The following is a 16,932-nucleotide window of genomic DNA, read 5'->3' as shown; positions in this document are numbered from 1 at the left end:
GTTTACCGTGTCTTGCATTGACAGATTTTCCATCGATTAAACTTTGAAATCAAAACCTACACTATGATGAAATAATTACTAAAAACATTTTTCTTTATTTCTCAAAACGTTTCATTTTCATCAAACAAAACAAGAAATACATAAAAATAAAGAAAATCAATTAAAAACATGACAAAAGGCAAGACAGGGATCAGTGACTGGCAGAGAACATCCTGAACAGCTCATCACATTCATTTCACGCTGCATAGAGGACATGCGTGTGTTTTCCCTAAGTGTCAACACACAGAGGTGTTCATCCATGAACAATGACAACAAGACTTTTGAGTGGGACCCTGGTGCCTGACAACAAACATCTAAACAGAGACAGGTGTTCAACCTTGTGATTTCATAGAACCAGGATCGCACTGTCAACCCATGCATTTCCTGTTTTGGGATGTATTGTGTGTGTGTGTGTGTGTGTGTGTGTGTGTGTGTGTGTGTGTGTGTGTGTGTGTGTGTGTGTGTGTGCGTGCGTGCGTGCGTGTGTTTGTGTGTCCATCCTATTTTTTGTAATTCCGCTTGCTTAAGAAAAAGCCGATGAGCAGCAGGACCACAAAGATGGCCAGGAAGATGCCCAGTGCCACACAAGAGGGCAGAGGGTGAGGAGGGAACGCCCCATACACATACACACTGAAAGTAGTGGTCAGCATGCAGTAGCTGCAGAAACACAGAGACAGTCAATATCATCAGAAATATTACAAGATCAATGACAATCCAGTGTTAATGTGTACTATAGAATATGTATGGCATACAAATAGTATACTGGCTATGTATTATGGGTCTTTTCCAAAATTATATGAAAGTATTCAACTACCGAGTTCAACCTTCAGTTGATGTGCTATACAGCCTGGTAACTAAACGCCCTCCTGAAAGAGGTTGTTTACCCTCCTAGTCCACACTGACCTGTAGCTAGGATCCACCACTATGACTCTGAACACGTACATCCCGTTGTAGTTGGGAAACAAGACTCTGTTTCTTGTGCCCATGTTGAGGACCTGATACTGGGCTTCTGGGTCAGTGAGGGGCGGACCATCAGAATCCTTGCAGCTCTTATAATTCTTAACCAGGAAGAGGAGAAAGATAAACCCCACTGAGAAATTATGCTCGGTAGCCAGGTACAAATCAAGCAGAGGGATAAATGTATGCAATCTTAATGAGAGGACAAGGATAATGTATCGACATGTGATAAGTTTATGAATATGTTGGAGGAATATTCAATTACATTGTGGTAAATAGAGCTAGATAAGTTCCTCCCTCAGGATACAGGCTATATGATTATGGTTACAGTGCAAGGAGCCTCTAGTCTACAGTGCTGTGTTAACAAATTCCTATCAACCATTATTGACTGGTGATAAAGTATGAATTCAATTGAATTGTTATAGAATGTGTACATACATTCCTGGTCCAGGCAGTGTTTGGGTTAGGTTGATATTGCTGCTGGCTCAGCAGAGAGGTCCAGTTCTGGGGCTGGGAGACGCACTTGGCATCCTCGACCGACTGGAGGTACTGGTAGTTATACATGCCGTTCACTTCGAACATCACAAAGTCAGCGCTCACCTGCTCCACAAACTCATTACCGTTCCAGCTGCAAAGGGTCAGGGCGAGTTTGGAGGTACTGGTAGTTATGCATGCCATGTTCACCTGCTCTAGAAAAGGCTGTGTGGTGGGTTGGCACTGACATTGTTGCTCTGTGATGTCATGTAGTTATATCAAGGGTCTGTCTGAACTCCACTTCACAGAGACGACAGGTTTCTTACACTGAAGGTTCTACAGTAACAGCTGTTAAGTGGTTGCCCGTGTGTGTATTTTGTGGGTCACTCACAGCTCCAGGGAGGGTATCCAGGGGGTGTCGTGATAGACCAGTAAGGGGCAGAAGTAGTCTGTGATGCTGTAGGAGATGTGCAGGTCACTGGAGGCAGAGCCAGGCCGGAACAGGTGCTGAGGGTCATACACAGCTCTCAGAGGAGATGAAGGAGGAAGAGGATAATGAGAGGAATACTAGTCGTTTTAACTGACATGACACAAATATATATAATATCCTTCTTACAACTCTGTGATACCTTACTTGGGGCAAGGCTTAAAGTTAGACTCAGCGATATGACGTAGGTGCACCCAAGTAAACAGCATAGGGGGTCAATTTCCGCAACAACTAAGAGCGATGAAGTGCAATGCTAAACTCCCCCACTGTTTTGGTCCCTTACCTCCAACGCTCTAACAGCGTGACGCGAACGCATGCACATGTGCAGATACTGTGTGTGAACATGTGGGAGCAAAGTCTTGCATCTTGCTCATCGCAATATCGGCGCTGCTGCTCGTGGCAACGTTATTTAGCTGAATCTACCTTTTATGTTCCACGAATGATAAAGTACAATCCTCTACTTTGGCATTACAAGCATCTTTTTATAGAACAGATCATATGTTGATGAAACATTTCTATGAACCATGATAGTCTAAAATCTAGATCCATCAGTGCTCTGTGTGTCACAGCCCCGTCCGCAGAACCTACTTGGGGATGACGTAAGAGAAGTTGTCCTGAAGCTGCTCTTGAGTGAACGTGCCTTTAGTGCAAGTGGTTATGTCCCTGTGGCAAAAACAATAATGACATAAAGAACCAATGAGTTTGGACACTCAGATCTTACAGTCGAATATTTCAGAAATGTTTTGAAAATAGGGAATACGGCATGAGAATTTATCCCTCACTTAAGAACTCGGGTATGCTTTCCAGGAGGGCATCCAATGAGAATGTGAGCTTTCTAAAACGGGAAAAAGAACAACAATGTTAATATAATAGTAATGCCACACTGGAGGGCCATAGCCTTTTCTGTAAACCGTGAGGACAAACTAACATGTCCCTTTGATGTTAACTCATACACATTGTTGTGACTGTTAGAGGGCTGTGTTTCTGACCAGGGGGTTGAAGTCTTTGCAGGACACGTTTCTTCCCATCAGGTCTACTGCCACTGTGGAGAGGCTGCCTTTACGTAGACTGGAACTGACCCAGAGAAAACACTACACGTCAGCAACAGTAACAAACAGCACCCTCTGCTGGAGAGACCACTGTCCTCACCAGCTAAAACTCCTTGCCAATTTGCCATCTACTGAACATTTGAGAATGCATTCTTACCTTGGCTTCAGGGTTCCGTCTGCTGCCTCCATAAAGAACAACTGCTTCAGTTCAATGTCCTGTCATTCAAAATACAGTATGCTAGAAATGGAAACACTCCCCCCCCACCGCCCATGCCACATTTTATACTGTGTCCAGCACCGTATAAAACTGTGTCCAGCACCGAATTGAAAGCTAGACAGTCAGGGAGCATAGGAAATTCCAAAAATGATTGATAGAGGACAATTTTTTGCCAATTTTGATAGCGAGGAAATATAACACATTTTCAGTGCGGCCCTCCAGACCTCTTTGAAGACAGAATGTGGCCCCCAGGGCAAAATGAGTGTAACACCCCTGGTCTAGTGATTCAGTTGTACCAGGCGGTATTTCTTGGTGCCCTCCGTAGTAATGCCGTCCTCTACACACTTCTCATCTAAGGACAGAAGCTTAGACTCTGTAACTGTCACCTGGTCACACACAAGAGGAGAACAAGGACACAGTTCAGATTCATTCATTGTATTTGCATGACAACAGTAGCACAGATCTGGGACCAGAATACTGGGAAATCCACGGTGAAGTTAGATTTTTTTATTTAAAAAAATTAAATATCCAAAACATAACAATATAACAAAACAATGTACCCCCCCCCCCCAAGAAAAGAAAACAATTCCGTCCAGGCCAATTTTTATTTATTCCATTCCCCACCCCCAAGAACCCCCAATGCACCAACAATCAAGAGAATGAACTTAAGAGAAAAAAGAAAAAGACAGAAGAAAACAGCAAACAACAATGCAAAAAATATATAATAATAATTTAAAACAAATTTAAAACAAGGACAACTAAAATCAGAACAGCAATGCCAACTGTATATGTTTGTGTGCATGTCTGGCACTATTAGAATGCAAATTAATTACTTAAAAATCATACAATGTGATTTTCTGGATTTTTGTTTTAGATTCGGTCTCTCACAGTTGAAGTGTACCTATGATAAAAATTACAGACCTCTACATGCTTTGTAAGTAGGAAAACCTGCAAAATTGGCAGTGTATCAAATACTTGTTCTCCCCACTGTATGCGTGTGTTCTTGTATGCGTTTATTTAAATGAGAGTGTGTGTATACAGTGCCTTGCGAAAGTATTCGGCCCCCATGAACTTTGCGACCTTTTGCCACATTTCAGGCTTCAAACATAAAGATATAAAACTGTCTTTATTTGTGAAGAATCAACAACAAGTGGGACACAATCATGAAGTGGAACGACATTTATTGGATATATCAAACTTTTTTAACAAATCAAAAACTGAAAAATTGGGCATGCAAAATTATTCAGCCCCTTTACTTTCAGTGCAGCAAACTCTCTCCAGAAGTTCAGTGAGGATCTCTGAATGATCCAATGTTGACCTAAATGACTAATGATGATAAATACAATCCACCTGTGTGTAATCAAGTCTCCGTATAAATGCACCTGCACTGTGATAGTCTCAGAGGTCCGTCAAAAGCGCAGAGAGCATCATGAAGAACAAGGAACACACCAGGCAGGTCCGAGATACTGTTGTGAAGAAGTTTAAAGCCGGATTTGGATACAAAAAGATTTCCCAAGCTTTAAACATCCCAAGGAGCACTGTGCAAGCGATAATATTGAAATGGAAGGAGTATCAGACCACTGCAAATCTACCAAGACCTGGCCGTCCCTCTAAACTTTCAGCTCATACAAGGAGAAGACTGATCAGAGATGCAGCCAAGAGGCCCATGATCACTCTGGATGAACTGCAGAGATCTACAGCTGAGGTGGGAGACTCTGTCCATAGGACAACAATCAGTCGTATATTGCACAAATCTGGCCTTTATGGAAGAGTGGCAAGAAGAAAGCCATTTCTTAAAGATATCCATAAAAAGTGTTGTTTAAAGTTTGCCACAAGCCACCTGGGAGACACACCAAACATGTGGAAGAAGGTGCTCTGGTCAGATGAAACCAAAATTGAACTTTTTGGCAACAATGCAAAACGTTATGTTTGGCGTAAAAGCAACACAGCTGAACACACCATCCCCACTGTCAAACATGGTGGTGGCAGCATCATGGTTTGGGCCTGCTTTTCTTCAGCAGGGACAGGGAAGATGGTTAAAATTGATGGGAAGATGGATGGAGCCAAATACAGGACCATTCTGGAAGAAAACCTGATGGAGTCTGCAAAAGACCTGAGACTGGGACGGAGATTTGTCTTCCAACAAGACAATGATCCAAAACCTTGAAGCCTGAAATGTGGCAAAAGGTCGCAAAGTTCAAGGGGGCCGAATACTTTCGCAAGGCACTGTATGCACATGTACAAACACCTGTACAGCATCAGCCTCAGGCAAATCCGGCATTAGCTGTAAAAACACTGCCCCTCCGTGTCATTCAAACTTACTTTTTATTATGTTTTACTTTGACTTTATTTTATATACTTTTATCTTTGATCATCATTCTATCTCAAGCACAGCAACTCCACTCCCACTTGTCTCCAATTCCACATCCCAACCCTCAGTTTCCCTCAGCCCATCCCATCTATCTCTGCTACGACCACATCGGGTTTCTACGCAACACATATCTTTCAACTATACTGTGATGTTTAACGTACAATTTCAATCCATCCAATTGAATAGAATCCAGAGATTGTGAGTTGAAGATAAATACTTCTACTAAGAGTATTAGTATATTAGTAATTGACTGACCCGGGCTCTCCAGATCTCCTAACAGTACTATTTTTAGGGTCAATTTTTAGATCAATGCTATGCATTTTCAGCCATTCCTGAACCTGAGACCAGAAACAGGCTACCTGAGGGCAATACCAAAATAAATGGTCTATTGATTCTGTATCCTCACAACAAACTTTGCAGACCTTCGATGATTTTATGCCCCAAATATTCAACATTTTGTTGGTGGCAAGAATATACTAATTTTAGCTGAAAAGCACAATGTATTGAATGTCTTGTTTTATATATCAACTCACACACCCTGTACCATGGAATCGGTACATCAAAAATCTCTTCCCAACTATTATAAATGAAACGGGTATACTTTCCTATTTATGCTATTTTTATTCCTCTGCCCGTTTTGATCCTTTATATTGGGCAGACAGACCAGTTCCGTACCTCCTCCCGCTGCCACCTGCCTCCTTCATTTTGGGGGGAATGCTGTAAAAAATTGGTTGTAACTCTTGGATTGAGTAGACCTTTCCGTACAATTCTGATAACTCCATGAAGGACATAACTCTACCATTCCAATTTACAATATCATTTAAGAACAAAATACCCTTTCCAAACATCTCTCATAAATACAGGTATTTTATCAAGCAGCACATTTGAGTTCAGCCATAATATTTGTTGTAATATTTGTTTTATCTTTTCAGGGGGATGAAATTGAAACTGTAGCCAGCTCTGTAATGCTTGTTTGAAAAAGTGAGATACTTTGAAAAAAGTATAATTTTCAATTAATCGAAAATGAGACATGGCAATCTGAACAAACGCAAAAAAGCCATTTTTAAACAATGGACGTTTTATTTTATCCGGTTTAGCGTCCCAGATAAAGCTAAATATTATTGATCAAATGATTTGAAAAACAAATCATCAGGAGTAGGCAGCGCCATAAGTAATAGAGTAAACTGAGATATGACTAAGGAGTCAATCAGGGTAATTTTTCCATAAATAGACAGGTATTTACCTATCCATGGTTGCAGGATCTTGTCAATGTTTACAAGTTTTCTATTGAAATGAATTGTGGAGAGCTTATTTATTTATTTTATTTGTTGCCTATAAGTTCAATAAATTGTTATGTTTTCAAAGAAGTGTGGATCATCCTGATTTGTACCATATAGATTAAAGAGACAAATCTCTTTTCGTCCACTTTCATATTCAAAAGGATCCACCTTCCTTGCGCATCATTATTGACTATTTTGTTAATTAATATCATCACACCTTTTGAGTTCCTTTGTCCATGACAGAAAAAAATTCACCACCCCATTCCTTTTGCTACTCAACTTCATCTAAGGATGTAGAGTGAGTTTCCTGTAAACAGTATATGCTATATTCCTTTTCTTTTAGCCATGTAAAGACTTATCTTTTTTTATAATCTGCTAAATCGTTACAATTATAACTGGCTATACTTATTTCACCCCTTACCATAACTAGATACTATTCTCAGTCTAAATTGACCATAATTAGTGCTTGTAAAGTTACTGCCATCAGAGGTATTATGACGGTCAAAACTAGAGCTTTCAAATGTCTGATATTTAGAATTCAAGAAATAGGTTCTAGCAATATTTGTTTTATTCCCTTGCCTGTTTGCCTGTGAGCCAATGCCACACGTTAGAAAATTGAGACAAGATATTATGTGTGTAGAAAATCTGAGTCGGTTGATGTGTATGATATTGCATGTGATTTATTGAGTGTGTACAATGTCTGTATAAGAGTAAGACTATAATGTGTGATGTCCAAATAAATAATAACTCCGCCAATTTTCATGGTTGAGTGTCTATGTGTGTAACATGTAGTGCGTATAGCCTTAATATTCATGATGATAATTGTAATCCATATCGTATCACCCTCATAGTTGCATCATAATTACCTTTAACATAATTGAGAGACACATCCCAGCATTTCCATAGCAATTGACGTTTCACATGATCATGAAAGAGACCTTGCATTACTCTAGAGACGGCTTCACTACAGTATAAATGTATTCCATACAATACATTATAATTCCCCAATGCACCTATTCTGATATCTTCCCCTTGCTTGTTGTAAACATATATAAACTTGTAGACAAATACATAAAAAAGATAGACAAACAATAAACACATTAAATTATAAAACAGTTCTTGACAATAGAGAGGGAGAGAAGAGAAAATAGAGAGAAGAGAGCGAGATCAGGTGTGTGTGTGTGTGTATAAGTCTGTATGTGTAAGCGAGCATGTAAATGAGTACGTGTGTGTTCATATCCACTTCATAATGTTCAGATATTTTTACAGTTCCCATACTTTCTTTTTTCCCGTAACCTGAAGTCCCTGTAGAATTTAGTACAGCCTGGTGCTATGGGGCTGTCTCGGAAGTTTATGAACCTCTTACCAGGGGGAAGAATTTGCAAAGAGGTGATGGGATGTAGACAGCAGACAAGTGGACGGTGCTGCCCATGTCGATGTAGAAGAGCTCCCCTGCAAACGTGCTGTGAAACTGCTCCACCTGGAGTGAGAAGAGAATCATGCCTACGTCTCAAATGACACATTATTCTCTATGTACTCATTTTTTTTTTCTGGATTAAAAAGGGGTTTAGGTGATGGGCGTGGCTATGGGTGCGGTTGGCCCATCAATTTCCTGCAATTCTACACGTTTATCCATGGAGCTGAGAAATGTTCTATATATTTTTTGGTACCCCTTTTTTCGTGATATCCAATTGGTAGTTACAGTCTTGTCCCATTGCTGCAACTCCTGTACGGACTCGGGAGAGGCAAAGATCGAGAGCCATGCGTCCTCCGAAACAAGAGCCTATGTGTGTAACATGTAGTGCGTATAGCCTTAATATTCATTGCTTCCTGACACACTGCTCGCTTAACCCGGAAACCAGCCACACCAATGTGTCAGAGGAAACACCGTACAGCTGGCGACCGAAGTCAGCGTGCATGCACCAGGCCACCATAACCATAACGAGTCGCTAGAGCACAATGGGACAAGAACATCCCAGCCAGCCAAACCCTCCCCCGGACGACGCTGGGCCAATTGTGTGCCGCCTCATGGGTCTCCCGGTTGCGCCGGCTGCGACACAGCCCGGGATCGAACCCGGCTCTATAGTGACACCTTGCAATTTTAAAACAAATTTCCTATGATGCTACACACTATGCCATGGAGCTGAGCGAAATATATACACTTTTTACCTAATTTCCTGTAATTCTATACACTTTGCTATGGCTAAGGCTGTCATAATTTATTATAATAAAAAATGTTTTTATCTCAAACATCCTTTCTTAATTGAAAAGTAATCTAAGAAGTAATCTAGTTTTTGTAAAGTATCTTAAATCTGATTAAAATAGTTTGCTGATCTGATTAAAATAGTTTTTTTTTTTTCTGGATCGGAGGGGTGGCAGAGGGCGTGGCAATGGGCACGGTAGCTGCTGCCGAATTTTGGATAACATTTTTGAGATCCCCATTTTGGTGGGGTGGGGGGGGTTTATAACCATTTTAGCTTTTCTCCATGGATCTGAGTTTTAAAGTTAATTTCCTGCAATTGTACACATTTTGCCATGGAGCAAAGACAACATTTTGCAGTTTTAAAGCTAATATCCAGGGATTCTATGCATTTTGACATGGCTAATGCTGTGTTCTGTTGCTCAAACTTAATAACAAAATCTTTACTGTTAAATGAATTGTTTTTGGAATCCGGCTGCGACACAGCCCGGGATCGAACCCGGCTCTATAGTGACACCTTGCAATTTTAAAACAAATTTCCTATGATGCTACACACTATGCCATGGAGCTGAGCGAAATATATATACTTTTTACCTAATTTCCTGTAATTCTATGCACTTTGCTATGGCTAAGGCTGTCATAATTTATTATAATAAAAAATGTTTTTATCTCAAACATCCTTTCTTAATTGAAAAGTAATCTAAGAAGTAATCTAGTTTTTGTAAAGTATCTTAAATCTGATTAAAATAGTTTGCTGATCTGATTAAAATAGTTTTTTTTTTTTCTGGATCGGAGGGGTGGCAGAGGGCGTGGCAATGGGCACGGTAGCTGCTGCCGAATTTTGGATAACATTTTTGAGATCCCCATTTTGGTGGGGTGGGGGGGGTTTATAACCATTTTAGCTTTTCTCCATGGATCTGAGTTTTAAAGTTAATTTCCTGCAATTGTACACATTTTGCCATGGAGCAAAGACAACATTTTGCAGTTTTAAAGCTAATATCCAGGGATTCTATGCATTTTGACATGGCTAATGCTGTGTTCTGTTGCTCAAACTTAATAACAAAATCTTTACTGTTAAATGAATTGTTTTTGGAATTCTCAATTCCCCTGACTGTTTAGCTTTTATCGTGGTGATTATTAGTTCTCAAAGATCATATTATTTAAAAAATATATAGGTCCATTATCTTTTCTACATACTTTATATTTGGTTTAAGTCGTTTTTCCATCCCAAAAATGTATTTCAATTCATTTTTCCCAGTTTGGACTTAGGACTCCCCCCCAAAAAAGGCTTAGGCAGCCCGCCCAGGGGTATCTACGGAAGAAAGATCTCTGGTACTGTATGTTGGGGAATAGGGTGTAATTTGCAGATTTTACATTTGTTTTGTCTCTCTACATAGAGAATGTGATGCGTCATTTGTCATGTAGTTTATCTTCACTCACTGGGCAGGACTGAACGGGTGGTGTGGTACGTGTTAGCTCCTGCTGGACAATGATAACCTTATGGTCAAAGTCCACCCCTATAAGCAGCAGGTCCTCACGGGCTTGGATCATCATCAGGTCCCCATAGTCACTGAACAGCATCAGGTTGTCCTTGGACAGGTCAATGACAGATGCAAACTGAAACAGGCAGGCAGACACAGGATAGTACAACAGATTAAAATACAGGACAGCTCTCTGTTACTGACAGTGGACTTATCTATCCAGTCAGGACCATAGATATCACTTTGTACAATAATACATAAGGAGTTCACCCACGCTGCCCAGTGTGGGAGAAAATGCACTTTGGTCATGAAATGTCACTTCCTTATGTTATAAAATACATTTTTACAAAGACAAATATGATTCTTCATGTTCTGACTCGTTAAGCGGGGTCTTTCTCTAACATATCATTAACATTATATCCAAAAAGTCAGATTTCGTAACCTAATACACGTCTGCAAAGTTGTTCCCGTGGGTCGCAAAAAGCAAAATTAGCATAAAACAAGCTGAATTAAATGTAAAAGGCTTTAAAAATAAAGATCTTGCGGTACACTCAGTGCTCTGTTGACATTTCACAAAGATATGATTTATTTAAAAAAATAACAGACATTTTGCATTAATATGAAAAGCGTGTATTGCTTGTATTTATGACAATACTACACGTCATGTCTCAAAATCTATATATATCTTACCTCTATATTGTTTTATGTCCTCCGGATTTGAGAAGAAAGACGACGAGTTCAACTGTGAGCCTGTCAGTTAGCTGTAATTCTAGCACAGCATCCAGTCTAGCTGACGCAATGGTATTTTCCTGATTTTTAGCCACTTTTTTTCTCTGGCCTCCATTGATTTAATCACTATACTTCTGGCCATCCTACAAGGCTAAAAACTGCAATAACTTTTGAACTTATAATGATAGAGACATAGGTTTGGAGCATTGGTTTTCTTAGAGGGGTATCTACACAATTAGCATATTTAGCATTATTTTACCCATTGATCAAAATATGTGCTTTGGATTGGACACCCTATAATACATGTGTAATATACAGGCCTACAGTGTATACAGTATGTATGACAACACTGGTCAGGACTCAGAAGATCTCACTACCACTAAAGGGATTTCAGAACTTGAAGCAGTTGCAATTGAGTTGCACTAAATGAAAGCAGTTGCACAACATTGTGAGGGTGGCAGGTAGCCTGTGGGGGTGGTAGGTAGCCAAGCGGCCCAGCAACCGGGGAAATGCCCGTTTGAATCCCAGCTCTGTAAAATCTGGTGTGGAGTGAGCAAGAAACCGGAGGGTTGCTGGGATCACCTAGATACCATCGGCAGTTGTTGTGCCCTTGAGCAAGGCACTTAACCTGCTATAATTGCTCCAGAGGGGCTGCACTGCTGACCCATTGTGTCACATTTCCATTCTCTACTAATCTTAAAAAAGCTACATGTAGAATTTTAGAATTGTAATGTCCATAACATATCAATTAATTTTATCAAATTTTTTTTTTACCCCGTTTTCTCCCCAATTTCGTGGTATCCAAGTGGTAGTTAAAGTCTGGTCTCATCGCTGCAACTCCCGTACAGACTCGGGAGAGGCGAAGGTCGAGAGCCATGCGTCCTCCGAAACACAACCCAAACATGCTGCACTGCTTCTTGACACAATGCCCACTTAACCCGGAAGCCAGCCGCACCAATGTCTCAGAGGAAACACTGTGCACCTGGCGACCGTGCACTGCGCCCAGCCCACCACAGGAGTCGCTAGTGTGCAATGGGACAAGGACATCCCTGCTGGCCAAACCCTGCCCTAACCCGGACGACGCTGGGCCAATTGTGCACCACCCCATGGGTCTCCCGGTCGCGGCCAGCTGCAACTGAGCCTGGACTCAAACCCAGAATCTCTAGTGGCACAGCTAGCACTGCGATACAGTGCCTTAGACCACTGTGCCACTCGGGAGGAGTCCATAACATATCTGCAGTAATAGTGGAATTATAGTGTTTCATAATTTTTTTCACACAATACAATTATTTTGGGCCAATACAAAATCGCATTCTAAAATGCAGACTTTATATTTGACAACCGAATAGGGTAAGGAAACATTGTGCCATCAAAATTGCTGTGAAATATATTTTCAATGTGGATGAAAATTAAAGTAAAATAGCCATGTTACAGGGAAATGGGATGCGGGGGAGTTGTTTGGAATGCAGTCTAGTTGTTGCAATTCATCTAGCTTCCACATGGGTGAGACATTCTATATGTAGCACCTTTAATATGAACAGTACATGTTAATCACATACTGTATGTACGGTAAGTATATACATCCTGAATACTTACCCTTACTGTAGTTGCCTCCAGTCCAGCCCTGCCATAATACAGTACCCCGTCGCTGGTGAGAACAGCCATCGCACCGTTGTCGTCTAACCATACACAAGAGGGAGGATTCAGTGGTACCATATTGGTTTAGTATAATTTACAACACACACACATCTGAGTGATTTAGTCGTGACATTGTTTTAGTCTAATTTATGACACATGAAGAAGTGAGCACACACTCTCACACACATAGATGTCAAGAAGATATTACCTGTTGCCACCTGTAAAATGGTGACTTTAGGAGGCGGGAGGGTGGCATTCTCTTCTCCCATAATGTACACTGGCACAATCACAATGCCTGAAAACCAAAATAGGCATTAAGACATGTCAGAACAGTGAAACTAAATAATATTCTTTGGTCACTAACTGGTTTTCTTTAAATGGACTAATATCACAAGAAGAATCCAGCATCATGCAAGGGGACCCTTAGATGGTGATTTTGTAATACCATGGTTGGGTGAGTAGAGCAGCATGTGTGGAGACCAGATGATGAGGTGGCCTCTCATGCCTGCTGGCTGGATCACATGGATGCTGGACAGCGGGTCTCGCATGGGGTGATTGTCTGTCTGTACCGAACGATTTCCGGAAATGTGCCGGAAAGAAAACTACCACACATTTTACAGCTGGTACATTGATCATGTCTGTGATTATTTGGTGACTTCAGAAAGGGCTGTGGTCAATCTCTCACCTTTCTTTGGTTGTCTGCTAACATAGCCACGATGCTTGACACAGTGGGCATGTTGAATACCCCTATGATAAATTCCTGTGAAATGAGAGTGATGAGAGTTGGCTTTTGGGGTGCTGCTGACTTTTTATGCTTAGACCTGAGGACTATGAACCTCAATGATTTTGCATAAGTTTGATTTCTACGGTTAACTTCAAATAAATGTAAAATAACTTTGAGATGACACTGACTGACAGAGTATCCAAGCTCACCGTTGCCTTGGGGGCCATAGGGAGGTTAAAAAAGGAATTGCCTCCATTTGAGGACATGTAGACCTGTTGGTCGTCAAGAGCACTCCCCAGATTGTACAGCAGAACACAAGAGCTCACATCCTGTTGACAAAAAAACCCAAGACACAACACATCACACAGCAGTCTAAAACAACTGTTGAACATACTACAGTGACACACATGTTTGATGAGAGAAAATATTTAGCTGTGGAGTTTACCATGCAGGCCTTGTCTTTGCTGAAGCAGCACTGTAGTGCAGATACAGTAGACACCATGGATTTCACTCCTGAAACAAGAGATCTGTGATGATCACTGCAGAACAATGGTTTTAATGAGCAGAAAGTAAATTATAAGATGACATTAGGAAACCATTGCACATTATTTTCAATTAAAACTTGATATTTGAGGTGCATGGACATGGTTATATGCTCCAAACCTTGAGCAGGAGTCCATGTCCCTTTAGTTAGAGAGAATAAGTACAACTTTCCGTCGATCACAATTGCAAGGTTGTCCAACACAAAAGCTGCTGAACTCACCGACCCCTGAAGCTTCTACAAATATGAGAAGTTGTTATGAATTTCAATAAACATTAATAAGGCAAGACATCAGTAATAGCTAAAGATAGTGTATCGAAAAGTAGTAGCACAATCTTGTTATATATTCATGACTATAACAAATTATAGAGATAAATTACACATCGGTGGGTTGAGGGGGATTTGTACAGAGACTCACACCAGCCCCTTTATATTCGAGTGGAGTGGCTGATTCCTCAAATAATGCCCTGGTAATGAGGATCCACTTCCTGTTATTAGAAATGATAAATGAGGCGGGAACATTTTCAAGAAAACCACTGTGCTAAACAAGGTTGGAAAAAGTTGCAAGCTATCCTAGTAATAGCAAAATGTTTCACCCCATGTACAAGGCCAGGCGATTGTCGCAGTGACTTCGAACCAGAACTGGTCGTTTCTTCGCAGAATATAAGAATGTCTGATGAGAAACATTGAGGTGGTTAACTTTATGTTGGCTAGCTAGCTAGGGGGTAAACAACGGAAGACATTCCCTGTGCATAGAAACATCAAAATTCACCGCAGATGGCGCTTGAATCGATTGATCCTGCCTTTCGACATCTTGTTTGGGTGTGGAAGACCATGGAAAACCTGGACTTTGAATTACAAAATTATAAGGTACAACAAGAGCCTATGTAGTGCAAAACGAGAGAGATCAATTTTAATTTTGGCTATCAATAATAAAGACAGGTCATATTTTGCTAAAATATATTTACAGATAAACATTAGCTTAGCCTAGAGACGAGGCTTGAACTTGGCTGGCTAGCTAGCTATGTTAACTGTTGGGGGGTTAACGTTACCTGGCTTCTTCATTGGCACAAAATGGCAAAAAGGACATTATTATTATTATTATTATAAAAATGGTTTGGGCATTCGTCCGCCACATTGTTGAATAGTAGTTTTTAATGTATGTTATATTGCCAAGTATTGCTGTTTTGAGTGACTGAGAATGCTCTATACGGATAACGATCAATCGTTAACTGCCTCGTGGGAGAGAGAGAGAGAGGCGATGCTGCAACCTGGTCTCAGAGCATTTCGTATTATTGTGTACGTAAATCAGTCACAATTTTGTTCATTTTCCGAATAAAAATTTGAATGATATGTCCCGAATTGTAATTAGTACAATATGTTATAAATGGCATTCACACAATATTTTACAAATTTGCCTAACGTATTTTGTTACAAATTTCAATTTGTTGTAGCTAACGTAAGCAGCTAACGTCTGGCTAAGCAGCTAATGTTGGCTAGGCAGCTAACGTTAGCTAATAGGCTAGGGTTTAGGTTAGGAGTTAGGTTAAAGTGTTATGGTTACGGTTAGGGGAAGGGTTAGCTAAAAGGGTTAGGGGAAGGGTTAGCTGACATGCTAAGTAGTTGTAAAGTATACTTAACAAAAATATTAACGCAACATGAAACAATTTCATGTTCATATAAGGAAATCAGTCAATTGAAATACATTTATTGGGCCCTAATCTATGGATTTCACATGACTAGGCAGGGGCGCAGCCATGGGTGGGCCTGGGAGAGCATACGCCCACCCACTTAGGAGCCAGGGCCACCCAGTGTAGAGCCAGGCCCTGCCAACCAGAATATTTTTTTTCCCCACAAAAGGGCTTTATTACAGACAAAAATACTCCTCAGTTTCATCAGCTGTCCGGGTGGCTGGTCTCAGACAATCGCGCAGGTGAAGAAGACGGATGTGGAGGTCCTGGGCTGGCGTGGTTACACGTGGTCTGCGGTTGTGAGACCGGTTGGACGTACTGCCAAATTCTCTAAAATGACGTTGGAGGCGGCTTATGGTAGAGAAATTAACATTAGATTACATTATCTGGCAACAGCTCCTACAGTCAGCATGCCAACTGTATGCTCCCTCAAAACATGAGACATCTGTGGCGTTGTGTGAAAAAACTGAACATTGTGACCTACCGGCAGCTCATATCGATCTTATGTAGCAAAATAATTTCTTTTTTTTTTTATTTCGTGATATCCATTTGGTAGTTACTAATCTCTGCAACTCCCATACGGACTCAGGAGAGGTGAAGGTTGAGAGTCGTGCGTCCTCCGAAACATGACCCCGCCAAGCCGCACTGCTTCTTGACACAATGCTCGCAACCCGGAAGCCAGCCGCACCAATGTGTTGGAGGAAACACTGTACACCTTGGCAACCGTGTCAGCGTGCATGCGGCTGGCCCTCCACAGGAGTCGCTAGAGCACGATGGAACGAGGACATCCCGGCTGGCCAAACCCTCCCCTAACCCCGACAACGCTGGGCAATTGTGCGCCGCCTTATGGGTCTCCCGGTCACCGCCGGCTGCGGCACAGCCTGGAATCGAACCAGGATCTGTAGTAACACAGCTAGCACTGTGATACAGTGCCTTAGACTGCTGTGCCACTCGGAGGCAAAATTGTGTTTTTTACATTGGATAAAAGTAGAGACTCAGAGCTACAAAATCGTATATCATACACTACAGTTGAGGAACAATGGGAAAGTAGATG

The 16,932-nt window shown here is 41.1% G+C and overlaps 1 protein-coding gene across 1 annotated transcript; it reads right to left on the bottom strand.

Annotated features, from left to right (window-relative positions):
- Positions 1-72: 72 nt before the first annotated feature.
- LOC110492335 (cation channel sperm-associated auxiliary subunit delta) lies at positions 73-15,418 on the bottom strand. The gene is made up of 22 exons (XM_090203498.1): positions 15,240-15,418; positions 14,960-15,035; positions 14,784-14,860; positions 14,606-14,675; positions 14,310-14,424; positions 14,092-14,159; positions 13,856-13,975; positions 13,608-13,682; positions 13,368-13,524; positions 13,131-13,217; positions 12,881-12,963; positions 10,515-10,691; positions 8,241-8,354; positions 3,520-3,609; positions 3,164-3,222; positions 2,947-3,025; positions 2,740-2,792; positions 2,546-2,620; positions 1,862-1,996; positions 1,435-1,624; positions 943-1,097; positions 73-696 (listed from the first exon to the last, which is right to left on the bottom strand). The coding sequence occupies exons 1-22, from the start codon at positions 15,323-15,325 to the stop codon at positions 540-542; spliced, it is 2,298 nt and encodes a 765-aa protein (XP_090059624.1). The 5' UTR covers positions 15,326-15,418; the 3' UTR covers positions 73-539.
- Between the last annotated feature and the right edge of the window lie 1,514 nt (positions 15,419-16,932).

The sequence above is a fragment of the Oncorhynchus mykiss genome, chromosome 16 (assembly GCF_057628025.1).
Source record: "Oncorhynchus mykiss isolate SJ-2025 chromosome 16, ASM5762802v1, whole genome shotgun sequence".
NCBI lineage: Eukaryota > Metazoa > Chordata > Actinopteri > Salmoniformes > Salmonidae > Oncorhynchus > Oncorhynchus mykiss.
Note: the sequence above shows the minus strand (reverse complement) of the source record. Positions and strands in the feature narration are given on the sequence as shown.